The sequence below is a fragment of the Solea senegalensis genome, linkage group LG15 (assembly GCF_019176455.1).
Source record: "Solea senegalensis isolate Sse05_10M linkage group LG15, IFAPA_SoseM_1, whole genome shotgun sequence".
Taxonomy (NCBI): Eukaryota; Metazoa; Chordata; class Actinopteri; order Pleuronectiformes; family Soleidae; genus Solea; species Solea senegalensis.
This window is the reverse complement of record NC_058035.1, coordinates 20276163-20294942: the sequence shown is the minus strand read 5'-3', so window position 1 is coordinate 20294942 and position 18780 is coordinate 20276163. Positions and strand designations below refer to the sequence as shown.

The following is an 18780-nucleotide window of genomic DNA, read 5'->3' as shown; positions in this document are numbered from 1 at the left end:
ACCTAAAATACGGTTTAATATTAAGGTTTTATACATTTCCTTGCTAAATGTTGGAGATTAAAATGTTTTTAGGATTGAAAACCACATTTAAATTTCAGCATCATGAGAGGAGAAGAGCAGAGCACTGCCGCATCCCTCTGTGCACATGTGGCGCTGCTAAATTTTATAATTTGTCATTAAATACTCTTGGTAATGTCTGCAGACACTGACTGTAGAGCATCTCTGAGTCACTGGCTGACAGCTTACTGGATATAGTTGCCTGTTGACTACTTTTCCATTAACGGTAGAGGATTTAGCATATCTGTGGTTTTCCTCCTTTTCCATTGGTTGTCTGTTAAACTTAAGATTTCTTTGCAGCTGGAATGATGCTCATCATAAAACATCCCACTGGAAAGGGTTCACAACTTGAGACCAGATTGCCAAATAAAGTAGAAGATTATGAAATTACCAAGTTCATCCGCTCAGGTCATTTCACCCAGGAGAGCATATCCATTGAGTCGTCGCTCTTTGCCGATTAAAACAAGAAGATTTTTTGTTTTTGTTATTGTTGTTGTTAGTTTTTACCAGGAGACAATAGCCATGCAGTATAAGATTCAAGCCAGTTGCTTCATCATGGTATTATGAAAGGTAGGACTTGTATGCAGATACAAGATACAACATACTTTAATTTATTGGTTTCCGCATAACAACAATGATGTTTATTTTTCTAGAATGAAGCATAGGTTTTGGGGAGGCACTAATTTGTTTGTGCCATTTGTTAATAGAGAGACAGTTTGCATTGCTCTTTTTTTTTCTTATTTAACTGTTGCTAATTTTAAAGGAACAAATTCTACTCATAAAAGACAATTCATAAGAGCCATTAAATTCCTCTTTTTCACATTGTCACTGTGGCGCCTCAAGCGACTATTATTACCTGTGATGATGACTCTTTCAAAGTGAGGATTCTATGATACAGCGTTTACAATTAAGCCTCAGATGCAGCCATATTCCTGTCAGAGAACAGGAAGGTTTTTAATGAATGTGAATGTCAGCATACCACACACACAAGATTAACTAAACATCAAATGTAAGTCAACATCAAATCAACAGTGTCTGAAAATGTCAGAATGACTCTCCATCTCAGAAGAGCTTAATTACACAGTGAAGGACCATACATTTACATTAGCATCCGCCTGAAAACCAAAAAAAAATCCATAAAAAGCAGTCTAGTGACGCTGCAACTCACATATTTGGCTGATATATTTGATCCATGACAGTTTTATAATAACAAATGATACAGGGAATTGAAAAAAGGTAACTCATGGTACATTAATAACTAAAACTCTATCAGCCAATTCCAACAAACACCAACAATGCGCACAACCACAGCTAATTTTAAGACCAACACACTCACAGGCGCACTGATGGACGCAAGTGCATTTGCTACCAACACAACATAGATACTGGGCATGAAAATGACAACTATGTCAGATTGAATCAATATTTTTGCATTGATGTATCCATTAAATCTATCTCACAAATCAGGATGACAATATGCTATCATATCTTTATTCCGATGCACCACTGGGTAAAACCATATGCAGTGTCCATGTATATATGCAATGTGATTCTTAAAGGTGACATAGAACGCTTGTATCACACATATATGTTAGTTATGGAGGTCTACTTACATATATTAACTCGTTTACATGGTTATAAACCTCCTAATCGCTGCAAACGAGCCGATCAAAATATCTCCTCACTGACGCTCTCGTCAGCCGCTCTGTTTCTGACCAAAACCACACCCCTAGAATGTGGACTGTGTTGTGATTGGCCAGCCAACAAGAGCTTTCCCACTGTCCTGTGATTGGCCAGGTACCTGGAAGTGACGTAATAGATAGGCCAGCTCTCAGATACACAGCTCCCCCTCTGGCACGGTGGATGCTCTGCATCTCAGCAGCTACAACGAGAGTACTTCTTTTTCTTCTGCGGTTGAATGTACGCAACCGGATGTGCCCGGACTAGTGCCCGCACCAGGAGGCGCTACGGTGGTAAGAGGAGTGGTGAGGATTTGTGATGACGACATCTAATTAAGGAAGTGCCGATCCGCTTCGCAGAGCCCAGGAAAACAATACAACACTTTTTTCTCAGCAGTGGCTGAACTGTTTGTTCTTAAACTTTAGGGTTTCATAAACGAGGTAATGACGCAGATACACACACAAATGCAGCGTTAATTGGAGCTTCCGGTCTATGTGGGCTTTAAGGTTGCGGTCAAAATTAAACATTTCCCTTTTTAATCACCCACACGGTGCAAAAAGGTGTTTCTGTCCATAAAGCTATAATGTAACAGTCGCAGACATTGATTGCCCTCTAAAATGGAAATTCAAGACAAAATGGCACAGTGGGAATATCAAAACCTGACATATCGTGTCTCTCACGGCCGTCCCACTCCCCCCTTCTTCTATCGCTTCTCTGGGGTTTTTCGACAGAGAGCACATCTGCTGTAGAAACTCCCCTGAAGGACACATGTCAAGCCTCCATGACTGAACAGACAAATGAACGGCCATGTTGAAGGACTGACCCCTCCTTTCAATGGGAAGCTGAATCTAAAACCTTCTTAATCAGATAACGAGGAGGATAAAGTCAAACAGATCCAAGGAAAGCTGACAGTGCGAGTCTCACATCTCAACCACAAGCATATTTGGCATAGATGCAATGAACTATCCAGTTACCGTAGCTTCAATTTCAAATTCTGTAACATATACAGATATACCTGCACAATTTGGTTTTGTTTTAGATCAGAGGTGGTCTGATCCATCAGAAGAAGAGTTGTAATATAAACCGTCCGCAGGAAACAACCCCTAAAACGTGAGTTTATGGGCATGAACACACAGCCCTCTCTGTTTCAGCTATTTTTAAACATAGCATCGATTACAGTGCAGTTGTTTTTCCCCCATAGTCAAAATAACATATATAAACGTAATCTCCTGCAGTAAATCGGAATTTAGAAATTCCCTGCCTGCACAAAAACGTTACTTGACAGACATCATACTATTAGTCCATAAGGTTGAACACTCCTTGCATTGCTGTCTACGTTAATAGCTAGGTTAAAGATGAGTCAGCAGATGCATTTGGTTCTTTGCCATCCATGGTGTAGAACCCGAAATTCTTCCACATGCTGCTTTTCAGTAGCTTGGATGTCACTCAAAAGGGTGGTTGAACTTGATTGTGTCCTCCATTTTCACAGAAAAACAACACAACATCAGCATCTAATTTTTCTAATGGACACTCAAAGTCAATCTAAGGCCAAGCTCAGCTCAGAGCACCTTCTGCTGGACCATGCAGTAATTAGACGGTATGATGCACTTCAAGGCTGTATATGTTGAACTCGGGCCAGGTTTTAAGGTTCAAGTGTGGTTTTTCGTTTGATTTTGTCTCAAGGGAACAATCATGCATGATCAAACACACAAAAAACACAGCTCTGTGGTTGTTACCCGGTATGGCCCAATTGGGATGAGCTCTCCTGTTTCTACTGGGATCCCGATGTTCTGTGGAGGAGGGGCTCCTATGGCTCAGAGTGGGCTCTCTACCCTGGGTGCCCCCCCTGCCTGGAGCTGACGACGCAGAGCTACTCCAAGGTTCCCCACCCTCTGCAAGAGATGTGCTTCATTCAGGAACACCAACCAACAGCAAACAAGGTTCACACAAAGTCAAGAAGTGGTCAAGACTTGATAATACTCAGGTCAAAAGGGGAAAGGTCAAACAAGAAGCAGAAAGACGGCATTCAGATCAGTCAGCTGACAGTTTTCTAGGTTGGCAGAGGTCAAAACACAAAGGGTTAAAAGGAGCAAGTTTTTTTAAAAAGACACCCAAGTTAAATTATGAGTACAGTTCAGCTACAGAACAAAAGAGGGAAGCTGAGGGAGTATAGTTCTTATCTGCAGCAGACAATGTCAGTAAGCTCTATGATCTTTAAGTGTCAATGTCAATCAACAACTGGTCTATGTCATTGGGGATGGGGAGTCCAAGCAAAGATATATCATGTTCTCACAATGTTGTCAGAGGGAAATTTTCCACTCCAAGTAAAAAAAAAAAAAACTCTAGCACAAACTATGGGTACAGTATGCATTTTATGTGATTCCATTACATCCAACATCCAGCTGTTGTTAAGTTTGCACCACTCACACCTCCAATAATTAACTCATTATCATACATGGAAGGCAACACCTGATGCTACAAACACATCTATAGTGCTAGTTATCGCTTTAGTACTAGTTTTACTACAAATGAAGACTAAAGAGTTGCCTGTGTTAACCGATTTCTTTTCATAGTTACGTCATTATGATGCACGCGACGATGCCCTGTGCTATGCTACACACGTATAACATAGTTTACACGCCGTGATTTTCTTGTTGACAAAACTCACTGGGAACACAAAATATTTCCATGCTTTTATGTTATTTCAGAGAAGTGGGAGGGTGTTCGACTTTGGTCGACATGTCGCCTAAGTCAGCAGTTGCCATGGTTACTATTAGTTGGCAGCAGCTTCGGGTTAGCGGGAGGAGGTAATGTGTAGTTCTGCTACAATGGCTACAACCACAGCATTGTGTTTTTTCCCTCCTCTGGCACGTCTGTAGGACCTCACAATGGGGGCGTGGTTAAATCATCAATTCCACCATTGCTTTCGAAGATTGAGATTGCGGCGTCGTTTCAATTGATATTCGATTTAAAATCGATATTGTGACATCGTTTCAATCGATATTCGATGTAAATCGAGATCTATTAATTAACCTCTGCATGTTTTTGGACTGTGGGAGGAAACTGGAGAAAACCCACCTCCACACACAGAGAGAACATGCAAACTCCATGCAGAAAGGCCCTCAGTCTCAGTGGGTCATGAACTAAGGTCTTTTTGCAACAGTGCAAGCCGCTACACCACTGTGTGTCCACTTTGTGCATTTCTTAAAAACACAACACGCTATATAAGTACTGTTTCTATAGATTCCCCATTGACAAACTGTACATCTAGCATGGAGGAAAGTTCTCTGTTCAGCTCACACACAACCGCATCGATCAAAAGCCCGCAATCGACTCTCGTGAAACAAGCCCAGAATAGAAGCATGAAGCTGCCCGGCAAAAACTGGGGGAATGCAGTTATAGATTTTTGTTTTAGTTAGGAGGACAGTTGTGGATAAAAGAAATGCAAATGCATGTCTCGATGCCCTCATTTAACATCTCTGAGAAGAAATGACGGAACAAGAACTCAGCTGGATGCCGTTTGTGTGTCTTTTGGGTGCCAGCGGGTGAAGCCACTCTTGCACATGTGAGTGTGCGTGTCTGTGAGTCTGTGAGTGTGTGTGTACACACGCTCGTCTCTCAGATATGTGTGTGTCTGTTTGCTTTTCAGGGATGCCAGTGTTCTATGATCAAAAGGAGAAACATACATGGAGAAGAAAGGGAGAAAAAGGGTAAAGCTCTTATCCTCCACAGAGAGCGACGTTTGTTCGTTAGAGACGCTGTTTTAATCAGGCGCACTGTGGCTGTTGACAAACATGGTCACAGGGGACAGGGTGTAAATACCAATAGACGATCAGAGACCTTCAAAGTGAGCTAAGCCAGAAAATAAAATTGATACAGCTGTGCTTACTAAAAAGCAACATAATTATTTGGAGGAGGAAGCGTTTTCAAAGAAAAAATTCAAAAGCACATGAAGCCAGGACACTGACAAGCTGCATGATGATCACAGGATTACACAAACACCATCCCTAACCCGGGCCAACATGGGATGTGTGAGCAACACATCTTACATCTTTCATTGAGGCACCCAGATGAGAGCAGCCACACAGCCCGCATTTGACACATAACTGTGAAAGAAGTTTAAGGAGTTAAACCTTGTAAGTTTGTGGCTCAAACTGAAAAAAAGCAAAAAGTATCCTCATAAAGCTAACACAAAACGTTCAAAGAATGTTAGCCCAGGGTTATCTTAAGGTTAGTTAGAACCAAAACAAATTGAAGTCCAGCTTATTGATTTATTGTTAATTCAACTTTTTGAATCCTATCAAGTTTTGCCTGTTCATTCATCTAAGACTGCAAGTATAAGTACTAACATGCAGTATAATTATAATGCAAAGACGGCCCTTAGAGCAACATAGAGCTATATGACTCTCAATGACTTCTCTTCTTTTTACAGTTTTTTACAATTTTTTGGGGTAAAAATTGTGAATTCTTTCTACTCCAGTAACTACCGAAAGTATAATATGTACCAAATGCTGTCAACCAAAAGAATGTTCTACAAAGGTTGTATGAAGGTTGTGGCAATGCGTCAGGGGAACGTTCTGGGAACCAAATGTGCAACCAAAAACTAACATTAGGAAAACATTCCATATCAACCACACGACCACCTAGGGAGGAACCTTCAGCGAATAATCCCACAACTAAAAGGTAACATTCCCAGAGCATTCTGGGAATTAGAAATTGTTAGCAGGGATGTACCTTTTTTTGTTACTGTAGATGATATTATTCTGCCTCTGTTCGGTCTCAGTGAACAGAAATAATGTTGTATTATTTGCCACTGAAATACATATAAACACACACTCACGTCACTAGGGAGACTTTCTACACAAATGTTACGATCCAGATGCACGCCATATTTGAATAAGAGGGTGGAGGTCATGATAGCCACGCCCTGAAGCACTCCATAGACCATAATTCACAAGGCTGTATTAAAATAGTAATTAAAGTGGAACAATGCTGGGTTTTCACCCTAACTGAGTCATTGTGATGGTTAAATGTCACCGGGTGACACAGAATTTAAATTCTACTATATTGGGAAACACTGATAGAGTTGTGTGTAGTGGTAGGATTAGTCAGCATCGTGTGAACTCATTTGACAATGGTATCGGCGTAACCGTCATTTATATTAAAAACGTACACACTACAGCTTTACCTTGTTTTCACATTACGTAAACCATTTTTTTACTTCATGATATTCTATTTCCTAAAGCTGTCACATGTGCCAACAGATATGCAGATACAAAGAGCCATCTGGTTAACAGGATCCGTCAGTGTCTGCAAAGAAAATGCAAACATTGTCTCCGACATGTCGAGCTGTCTCTTACAGATTTAAGCAACAGTGGTAGAGAAGACCTCGAGACAAAAGAGGTCAAACAGACTGAGAATGGGATATTTCAACAATTCCAAGCAGAGGAAGAAGCATAACTCTATAAATCCACCTCTATAAAAGACTGAAACTCTATAGCTCACTCAGCGCGGTTTGCTTTCATAGAGTGTGAAATGCTCTTAAGACACAACAGCACAAGTGAAAGCCCTGATGTCGCGAGCCGAGGCTACTTAATCCTGTGAGTTGACCGTGTGCAGCTGAGAGCTTAGAGCAGCAGCTTAGCACAAGGCCGCGACTCGGACGCACCTGCCACTGGTCAGTTGGCTCAGCCAGCTGAGTGAAACACATGACTACACTAGATTATGACACGTCGTAATTGAAGAGGCTGTGCTGAAATCTCAGCCTTCTATTCATCACTGTTTCATCATTTGTTTATGCATTTAAGGAGCTGAGAATGTACAGTAAAGAAATCCAGATGTTCATGGTAACACAAACTGTTTTTGTAGAACAAACTAAATAGAAATCTGGTTACAAATAACCATAGTTGTACTAATAAAAACATTCTCCTCTTCCTGCAAGCAACATCTACCCAGATTTACTTTGTTAATGTTCATCTAATAACACAACTCGTATCATATTATGGGAACACTGGCTATTTTAAATCAAATTCACTCAGTTGTGTAATTTGGAAACCATGGGTTTTGCCGTGCAGCTCCATTCTGTTTTGTTGAAACCAGAGCAGACGGTCCCTGAATGTGAAAAGTCCCACAAAAAAAAAGACATCTAAAGCATTTTCCTAACCACGGTATGTTGACTTTGAGGGAAAATGTAACATGGTAAGGGAACGTTTCAGAACAACTTAAGAAAAGAACCACAGCGTTAAGAGTATTAGATTACACTTACTATGTAACAAAGTGACGTGGACAGTGATGACACTATGATGCTAAGACAGAGTAGAGCAGGTGCAGGTGAGTGAACGGTAAACCACTGATAAGGTTTTGATGTGGCACAGTGTTTGAGGGGGGCTATGCTGACACCTATGCATCATGGAGTCATATTAGAGGCAATGAAGCACCTCCTCTTATCATTTATAGAATTTGAACAGATCTTACTATTGCTGCCACTGAGATGCTTCTTGTTACTGTACGTCACGCAGGAGCCTGCATGTTTGACTAAACTGCCCCACATATGTTTGGATGAAATGGTGGGGGACCAGCAGGTCACTATCTACTGTCAATCTCATCACAGCCCTTAAATCATACCCTGGTTTATGTTCTATTTAAATCAAATGGCTGTATTGATAGAGACAATGAACTCCCCAGGAAAATGTAGAATAATGTTAGAAATCAAGTGAGGAGTGGGCTCTTTTTCTCTGATGGCCATTCAGGAGAGCAGGTTTCAGGTACTTCTGCATTCACTTTTCAGACACAGACTTTGTATACTTTTACATCAAGAAAAGAACTGTTGCTTTCTATCCGAGCGTTCACAACTGCTTTCCCAACTGCTTGTAAAAAAGTGAATTGTTCTTATTTGCACAAAGCAACAGCAGGAGGACGAGGCAGACCTGGCACATGCTCGGTCCTGCTGATTTGAGCTTTATTAACTATGATGAATCCCCCACCCCCACCCCTACACACACACACACACACACACACTTCCCATCCAATCAAAAGGCTCTCAGAGGGACTCAAATCTGCTCACCTTTTAACTAAATGATTTCCTTGGCCCGTGGTGTGCCAGCCAGTCATTGTACTGGCAACCCGACGATATGTCTGCTGTTACAATCGTTCTGCCAAATGCCCCCGGCTGCATCCGTCAATTTGAAACAGTGTGGTAAATGAGCAGGCCAACTGACGCAGGGAAGGGGACATTTTAAAAGGCTTTGTTGGAACAAGGAACTATAATAGGAAAGTGTTAAACAGTATGTGCTCCATGCATAATGCACGTGTTCTTTCAACCCGAACATAAAGGTCCATCGAAGATGGCGCCTCCTGCTGCAGCAGCTCCATAGGCTTTTTCACTCTTTTTCTTCACTTTTAAGGATTATCTTATTTTATCTTGTCACCATTTAGCAAGATGAAGTAAATGACTTAAAAATATCTATGTATCACATAGTTATTCATGACTTCCACTTGACCCTCTGTCAATCATATTTCTTTTATTTTAACATTCTTGAACTCAGTTAAGCACATTGTCCAATTAAGGACCTTGGCTAAACCTGGTCTGAGTCCGGTACTGCTGCATATGACAGTACGAACTGACAACAACCTTTCTATCAGAACATGGATTTTTTTTTTTCCTGAGCCTGAAATTTTCTCCAGAACTCTCAGACTAAAATATCCAAATACAGTATGTCTCAAAGAATCTCCGGAGAGTTCCCATTACTGCACATCGTGTTGAAAAATCAACTATACAGAGATGAGACAAGGTCAATGAAAACACAAATCCCCAACAGGCCGTGTCCTTCTCTCAGTCTGGATCCTAAAACCTAAAACCTTGCTGAAGGGTAAAATCCTTTGATCCTGGGCCTGAGCGGAAGAGCTTGGGTGGAAAAGGTGGAGGGAACCGGGGGGAGGGAAGTAAATCAATAGATTCTTGTAGACACAGCCTCAAGTTTCCAATCTAACACAGCGCTGTATTGATTAGGCTTCATATGAGACAAGGCACTGGGACACTATATGTCAGCTGTGGACCTGGGAGTTTTAAAGAAAACAAACCCCTGGTGCTGGGGGTGGGGCAGCGAGGAGCATTACAAGCAGACGAATGTAGAGTCGATGAGAATTGGTTGAATGGAGTCAGCATAGCAATGTGACGCAGACACATGAGTGCAGTAGGAGATTAAAGAGCATTACTTGCCAGAAAATAGTGAGGCTTAAGAAAAATACTGATATTATATTTCATATCTAAAGACACACTCTCCAGTTGCCCCTTTCTCTAATAGCAGTACCACAACACAAGTCTGTTCTTCTTTCTCTTCTTGTTTTTCTCTAAACTTCAGTCAGGAATATCATATAACATATTCCCATATGATATATATAATAATATACATATCATTTACTTTACTGACAGTGATCATGCAGCTCTGTTATCTTGGCAAATATAAGTATCAAACCGGGACTCAATATCGGCAGACACAAGTTTATCTTAGCCTAAATAAGCTGTATTTACTTGTAATTGATCTGTACGTACAGTATAGCAATCACCTGGCAAAATGCTGCCTGATAATATGTTTTATTACGTTAAGCACGCTCACATTAAAGAAAAAAAGAAGATACCCAAAGTCATTGCAATCAATCCATTGGGGACTGGTCCATGTAAGATCCTTTGTTGTTGAAAGATGCATTCAAGTACAAATTCAAAGAAAACTCAAATCATAAAATAATATGTTTGCACAGATAAGCACATTTAAAAAGAGTGTGATTTTTAAAAAGTGAACAGTATTAACAGCATTACTAACATTGCCAAATCTAGTTGATGGTACATTTAGTCAGAAACTCACAACATCATGATTGTTTACAGATGCTCAACATAGTTTCCTGTCCATATTTGCGTTGCATTTCATCCATAGATTTGTGCATCTATAAGCCTAATAACAGATGAAACAGAGCAAATAAATCCTCCACTCTCCACTCTCACTATATTTGTTGTTACAGCTGCCATGCCAGCATAAAAGATACAGAAAAGTTTTTTTATATGCACATCAATGAGTCTTAAGGAGTCGATATGCATGTTTGAGTATATGGAAAGGTAAAGTAGTGAAGATAAAATTGCTGTAAGTAAGAGTTAAGTGATAGCTACACAGAAAGAGGAGAAAAAAACATGTCGCTTTAAATGAGGCCGCTTGAATGACAGTCGCTGCAGGGAACTGAGTCACTTAGCTTATGAAGATGGAGAAGTGGGTTTCTTGAAAATGAGGCTAAAGGGTTTATAAGTACACCAATGAGGTCAGAAGTGCATGACTGCAAAACCGCAGCCAAACCAGGAAATGAATGGCTTCATCAGCACAGCACTCTGAGTAAACGCGGCTTTAGTGCAACATCGTCTTTCTTTGTTTCTGATTAAGTCGCTGTCCATCTTTCTCTCAAAGGACTTTGGGGTGCGCGGACTCATGACACGGTAAATTACACTGTACATGGATTTAAACATAGAATAACATGGGAGTGACCTTCACAACATCTTCTCTATGGTTACTGATAGCTTTCAGAAAAGAGTAGGAGGGGCTAATCAATTCCACTATTTCTGTCACATTGTGTAAAGCAATTCTTTGACTCAGTATAAAAAGTAAGGACGTTTATTTTTTACGTCTATTTGCTAGGGCTGGGCATTATAGATATTATATCGTGATACAAGATATCGTCTTAGAATTTCTGATATCGTCAACTCGTGATAAGGTATATGTGATGATATTCATATTTATTATATTGAATAAATTAGTCAAATACACTGAATATTATGAATGAAATATTATACATTGATTAAAAATATAATACAGGGAATGAACAAAATATATTAAATGTTACTTAATAACTTTTCTTTCATTTTAAGATGAATTATTTTTAAAGCAGAACATGAGTTTATAGGCAATTCCATAAAATTCCATTGTTTTTCATTTAACATTAAAAAGCCAAAGAAATAAAGCAGATGTTTTATCTGAAATGAAAGGTAATAAGTGTATTTTAAGCTCATAAACAGTACATGTTTTATTTGAGTGTATTTTCAATAAAACATCTCTCGGGATATAAAGCTACACACAGCCTAAAAATAGCCTAAATGTATCCAGATGTTATTTATAAGCCCAGCCTTAAAGAAATATTAGTCTGATTTATATTGTGATACATGATAGTGAACGATGTAAATGTCCCATTTCGTCGAAAAAAAATGACATATGACGTGAACACACTTCAAACGTTATGAAGGGCTGCTCTCTTTAATAAAGTAAGGACCAGAACTGGAATTATAATGCTAAATTATCTTTTAAATTTCTTGATTAATTCATTAGTCATTTGGTCCATAACATGGTGGAAAGTGTCAATATGTGTCTCTCGAACCTCAAAATGGTGGTGTCCGCACATTTAGTTTGTCTACAAATCGTTTATTGAAACTTGTATTTATGTTTTTTTTTGTTTTTTTTAAAAACCCTCAAACCAAATACACAATTATCAAAGAAGAAATTGATTAATTGTTGCATCTGGATTGTTAAACCAAATATTCATGGACATCTACTGTCATAGAGGATCAAAGACACTACAAAATATTCACATTTGCAAAGCCGAAATCACAGAGCTTGATCCATTTTAAAAATAAACAGCTGACAATAAACAATTATTGATGGACTTAAATGTTGCAGTCCTAGTTATGACCTGCACCGACCCTGCAGCACCCAGCTCTGCACTAAATAAACAGTGAAGAAACACCCACGCCTTAAACAACTACATTCATTAAGGTCAACACAAAATCTGCTCGGTGGCAAACAAAGCAACTCCCAGCCATAAACACATGTAACTCAACAAATGTGGGCCACAGAAGAGCAGGAGCGAGCAAGCTCGGTCGACTTACTCCGGATAAAAGCAGGGAAATAAGGTTAAGACAACAACCAAGATTCTCTTTCCCTTCCTCTGCAAAAAATAAATTATGTTTCTACCGCTGTACCTCCTCTGCATTCCCTCACTGACTCAATCACACACACACACAAATGCAGGCATACACACAGCAAACACAAGCAGTGGTGGACACTCTCATGGCAGCTCAGAATGAGAATGAATTTGTCAGCCCAGTGTGTCAGGGCACAGGCTACTGCTCTAAGTCAATATAGCTGAGCCACACAGATGTTTACAAACACATAATGTACTGTCTACATACACAACACATACTGTACACTGCAGCAGTTGACACCTGACTGCCTGACGTCTGTGTAGTGGGAGGTGCAAGGGCGGCTTGACACATGGAACAGACACAACACTGAGCTCTGGTTTATTGGGTGGTGAGTGGGTGATAAACAGATACCAGCCAATAACTGACGGAGGGCAGAGATTAACGAGAGAGTTTAAGCCAAGCAGACATAAATACATGAGGAGGAAAAAAAATCAACCAATATTAAAATAAGAGGCTAGAGTATATGAAAGAAGCTGCATTCAACTTTAATTTAATTGAAGTTAGAGTTGAGCAACTGGCAAAAGGGACAACAGAGGAAAGGGTTTAAGAATATATACTATACATATAAATATATACATATATACACATATATATGTATATATAAATATATATATATACATATATGTATATACATATATAAATATATATATATATACATATATGTATATATATTTTTATATATACATATATATATATATATATATATATACATATATATACATATATATATATACATATATATGTATATATTAGAGGTGGCAAGATCTCAATTGCAATTACCGCCTCCTGCTAATCTGAAGCTGCTGTCAACCAATAACAACCACAGCAACTGTTGATTTGGGGCGACACGTCGACTGAACTCGAACCCCCATCGCTTCTGTGAAATATTTTGCGTTCTCCGTGAGTTTGTGTTGACAAGAAAACCACGGTGTGTACTCTACGTATGTATGTAGCATAGCACAGGACATCTAATGCATGCATCATAAGGACGTAGAAGTAACTACGAAAACAATTCCGTTAACACAGGCAACTCTTCTGTCCTCAAAATTCCGTGTACGCTAACTAGCGCTGCATGCGTGTTTGTAGCATCAGACAAACCCTGGATTTAAACGCTATGATGCTATAATGCCAAGAAAGTCACATCTTACTACAAAGGTGTTTCCTTCCATGTCTGATAATGTCAAGGAAAATGTTATTTAGTATTGACTTCTCTTCTTTTTGTATTTAGTTTCCAATTGACTGGTTATTGTTACATTCATATGTTAATACATGCTTTGAATATGACAATAAGGACTTAGTGTGGTACATTGCAAACAAATGATGGACATAATATCAGCCATGACACTATGTAGACAATCGAAATGGGAAAAATTGAATGAGTTATCATGACATAAAACCAGTGATCCTCGACTAAACTAGAAAAGTCTAAAAATGGCTAAAAGAGAGGGAAAAATGATAGAGAAACGAATTGAATCGTGACCTTAAAATCGAATCGAGGATTTGGAGAATTAAATTACATTAAAAGCAGCAGTAGTTTAAAGGTATAATCAGGTTGTTTTAAGAGTGGTTACATGAGGTAATGAAACACAGACAATGCTGACTGTGCTGCTCACACCAGCGCGACCAGACTGAGCCATTGGATACATGGATGCAGTGTGGGACACAAGGGAAAAACTGACTTTAGCCACTGAACAAAAGGCTGGACCAATAAAATCTATACCTATATGCAAGTCTGCAATATCTCCAGTACCAAAGTCCATTGAGGAAAATAGCACTTCTGCTCATGAGGCACCTGTTCAACTGGTGACTCATTTGGTCATTTAGCCAATCTAAAAAAAGGATTTGCAAAGGAACAACAACTCCTGTGTGCCATCATGTAAAATAGCTGATTTTTTCCGATGGACTTTGCAGAAGAGTGAGCGATTAACAAAGTTTCACAACCTTCAGTTTTCAGTTAGAAAAGACTGTGTAACGGCAAGATACAGAAGCGAATTTCTGATGTGAGGAGACATTGATTTTATATGGAGAATCCTTTTTTTTCATGGGTCTCTCCTGGAAGTCAGTGGTGGTTCTCAGTGCAGGGGGGGCAAGCAAGGGGCACGCACAATTCAGACAGTGCTGACTAGGTTTCAGTACACACTTCCAAAAAAACGGAAGTGGAAGATACAGTTACCAATGTCCTTGATATGCACAGTCAGGGAAAGAAAACAGAGAAAGGCCTTTGGAAATGTATTTATAAATATCCATAATCCATAATAAATAGAGTTTAAAATAAGTGGTGCCAGAGTGAAAACGACAGTTGTGTAATTCAATTGTTATTCAAATGTGATGTTCTCATCCATTCTTAACCACTGCTGCCCCATCATTTCTGCCCAGACTATCGATAACACTCTGTGTCACTTTCACTCTCTTCGACTCAAATCGGACTTGTGCTAAATGATATTTGGCTCAGATGGTGCTATCTGCAAACAGGGCAATCATGCGCCGTAATCTCTGTGGCAGCACGCCAAAGTGTTTTTCAAAAACTTTAATATCGCCCATTCGTCAGATGTAGGAATGTCGAACGCACGTCAGTTGAGCTTTGGCTCAGAGGAGGAAAATTACAAACAAGATGAAGAGAAAAACTGGGGACGGAATATATATATATATATATATATATATATATATATATAAGTATAGAACAAGATGATGAAAGGACAGAGAAGGGTGGAAAAGGGATGATAGATGTTTATTGATAAAAAAGAACAAACTGCCAAACTCAAAACTGCCGAGGATGTGTATTCATCCATTTTCCCATGGCACTTTTGATTTTCCGGCGACTGCAGCCAAATGGTGTGACAGTAATTCAACGACCGCTTGACTCTGAGAATAATACTCTCCATTGCTGTATTGCTCCATCCTGTATGGATCACTGACTCCTAAACGTGGGCAACGGTTCAAGACAGATGCGGCCATTTCATGCAAACCATGACCTCTTTGATGTTATCAAACAAATAATGGTTATGAACAAATGACTTGCCTTTTGCACAATTCTGCTGACAATAAGTCCCAAATAGGTTTGTCCATGGCAGCCCTACCCGTGTTTGCCTACCTGGGAAGCCCATGTGGGGTCCATGCTACTGCTGAACCATATGGGGCCTATAATTTGCCCACTTAGCAAACACTGGAAAGGATACAAAGTGGACATGGCCTTGAAGTGGGTAAACGTGGGTGGGGCTCCAATGGAAACCATAGACAAACCCACTTGGGGCACATATTGTCAGCTGGAATATAATGGTATGGTATGGTTCAGTTTGGTACAGTATGGTACAGTTTGGAACGGTAAAGCCTTGGGTCAGTAACTTCGCTTGGTAGGCAGGGTGTGGGCTGTGCCCGATGGCCGCATAGCATGATGTCATACCTGTGCGACGTCAATGAACGAAGACATCGAATCACGACACACCGGACAACAATGGAAGACATCAAGCTTTGTATGAGAATAGACAACGGGCATTGAAGAAATACCGCTCACAATGGAGTTCTGTTGCCAAATCAGCTGATTGTTGTGGGACCAGCTCCACCGACGACAGTCAGCTGACCGTACTGTAGCACTAGTCCGGGCACATCCAGTTGCGTACATTCAACCGCAGAAGAAGAAGAACTACTCTCGTTGTAGCTGCTGAGATGCAGAGCATCCACCGTGCCAGAGGGGGAGCTGTGTATCTGAGAGCTGGCCTACCAATTACGTCACTTCCAGGTACCTGGCCAATCACAGGACAGTGGGAAAGCTCTCGTTGGCTGGCCAATCACAACACAGTCCACGTTCTGGGGGTGTGGTTTTGGTCTGAAACAGCGTGGCTGACGAGAGCGCCAGTGAGGAGATATTTTGATCGGCTCGTTTGCAGCGATTAGGAGGTTTTTAACCATGAAAACAAGTTAATATATGTAAGTAGACCTCCATAACTAACATATATGTGTGATAAAAGCATTCTATGTCGCCTTTAAGCACTACGTCACAGAGCAGCTCACACCAGTGCCAGCTGAAAGTAAAGCCAAATAAAGCTGTGAAAGTGAGTGACATAAACAACTCACAGCCATTCAGACACCATTTCACACTCATCAAGAAGATGTTAAAGATGTAAGGTAATGGTGTCAGTGCACCAGCTGTTGAGGAGGAACAATCAACACAAGCAGTGATGCCATCAGCAGCAAAAACAGACATTCAGAGATCTGGTGAAGTCATGGAAAACCACTTTTCCAACCTTTGCCAAGAGCCTGTACAGCCAGTAGACCCACTTGCATGGTGGGTCTGCTCTCTGCTCCCCACAGTATTCTGTAAGTCAGGGTAAAGGCCTTGGAATACTTCCGCGCACATGCCGGGCACGCCAATGTGTGCTGATAATTGCACGTCACGTATCGCATAGCATATCACAGACTCCAGTATACAGGTGCGTCAGGGTCCGGTAGTATCCCACTTCACCATCAGGTGGTGGTACAAGTCTGGACGCAGGGAATAGGACGCATTTCTACCAAAGAAGAAGAAGAAAATGCTACAGTTCCCTGTAGGGCAGGAAAGTCGAGGTGTCAAATGACTATCCTTGGCAACTACTTTTTCTGTTGCTGAAATGCTTTTTCTGCTTGGTAAACGGGGCTTAGTACTCCACCATAGCGTCATGCGCACAGTCCAGTTGGGGCCCAGTGCCGTTGGTGGCGCTCTCTTGTTTTGATCAAAAAGCAACAACAAAGAGGACACTAACCATGGACACTTGCTTGAGGTTATGCGAAAGGGTTCCAACTCCCTGTGACCCTGTGTAGATAATAAATAAATGGAGCTGCCAATCATTCATTCATTCATTCATTGGAGCTGCAAAGCAAAATAAAATTAAAAACAAAACATATATATTTAAATGATTGTGCAGCCACTTTTGTTTTGTTCGTTTGTGAATGCACCAGTGAATGAACCACTGCAGACTGCAGCTCTGCTGCTACAGCAGTTGCTCCTGTTTCTGTGCAGAGAAGTGAGATTCTCACTGTGACTCACTGAGTTCAGCCCCAGAGGTAAAGACACTCTGCCCCAGGTAAAGATCTGAAAATAATTAGCTGCATTACGGCAAGTGCAGCTCCTGTGTGTTCTGTACATTTATTTGGTATAAAGATATAATACAATTATTTTAATAAGAAATATTGGATCACATACTGTATAGTTCATATATCTTTAAAAAAACACTTTTATATATGTTTCACCAAAATGTCTAACAGCCATTTTACTTCCATATTTCCAAACACTAAGATTAGTAATCAAGATGACATGAGGGAGAATATCAACATGGAAAATAGCTCTAAAATAAGTCAGTTTAACGTTTCTATCTTTATTCTAATGTGATAATGGAGCTTATTTAGTTCAATTCTTTGTTTACCCCTCTAGGTTTACAACTTAAACATGCCCCAAAATTCACCAAACTTTGCACATCCATTCAGCCATTGTGAAAATGTACAGCGGTAAAGCACATGGGCGTCCCTCAATGCACAATTCTGTCCACACACAGAGATCATGTCCAAACGTACACAAAAGTCTCCTGAAGCAAAAACTCTTAATTCAGTCATGAAGTCAGCCATTTTGTATCTAGTTTATCATTATTGTTCTTCTCCATGCAGATGATGCACTCCTCTTCAAACTCAGCCCAGCATTTCTGGAATAACTCCACTAGTCTGTCCATCCACTGCAGCTCAGCCTATGCAGACAGCACTCTACATGTCTCTCTAATTACGTCAGGCTGATGCACATAAGGGCTGCTGCGCCTTGAACAGGTGTCCAGGACACTGGAGTGTGTCTGTGCATCTGTGCATTATATGTATGTGTGTCCTGAGAGATTTGTGGCTTCAGTCAGCGACACGAGGTCAACTATAGACTTATAGGATCGCAGAGGCTGCATATGGTTCCTACGGCCAAAATACAGCTTTGAACACACACTGCAGGCTGCAGTACAATGACACTAAGAAGTTAGCCAAAGGGTTATCGCTAATATCTTATCTTTCAGCATTTAAGTAAC

General features: G+C 40.3%; 1 protein-coding gene across 2 annotated transcripts in view; it reads right to left on the bottom strand.

The window, feature by feature from the left end:
- Positions 1 to 18780, bottom strand: part of gfra1a (gdnf family receptor alpha 1a) — a 123261-nt gene that overhangs the window by 98128 nt on the left and 6353 nt on the right. The window contains exon 4 of one of the 2 annotated variants that reach the window (XM_044046455.1): positions 3474 to 3629. The exons of the other annotated variant lie outside the window; for it this stretch is intronic. Within the exon in view, the coding sequence (XP_043902390.1) occupies positions 3474 to 3629 (156 nt within the window). The remainder of the gene's footprint in view (positions 1 to 3473; positions 3630 to 18780) is intronic. 2 annotated transcript variants of the gene reach the window in all.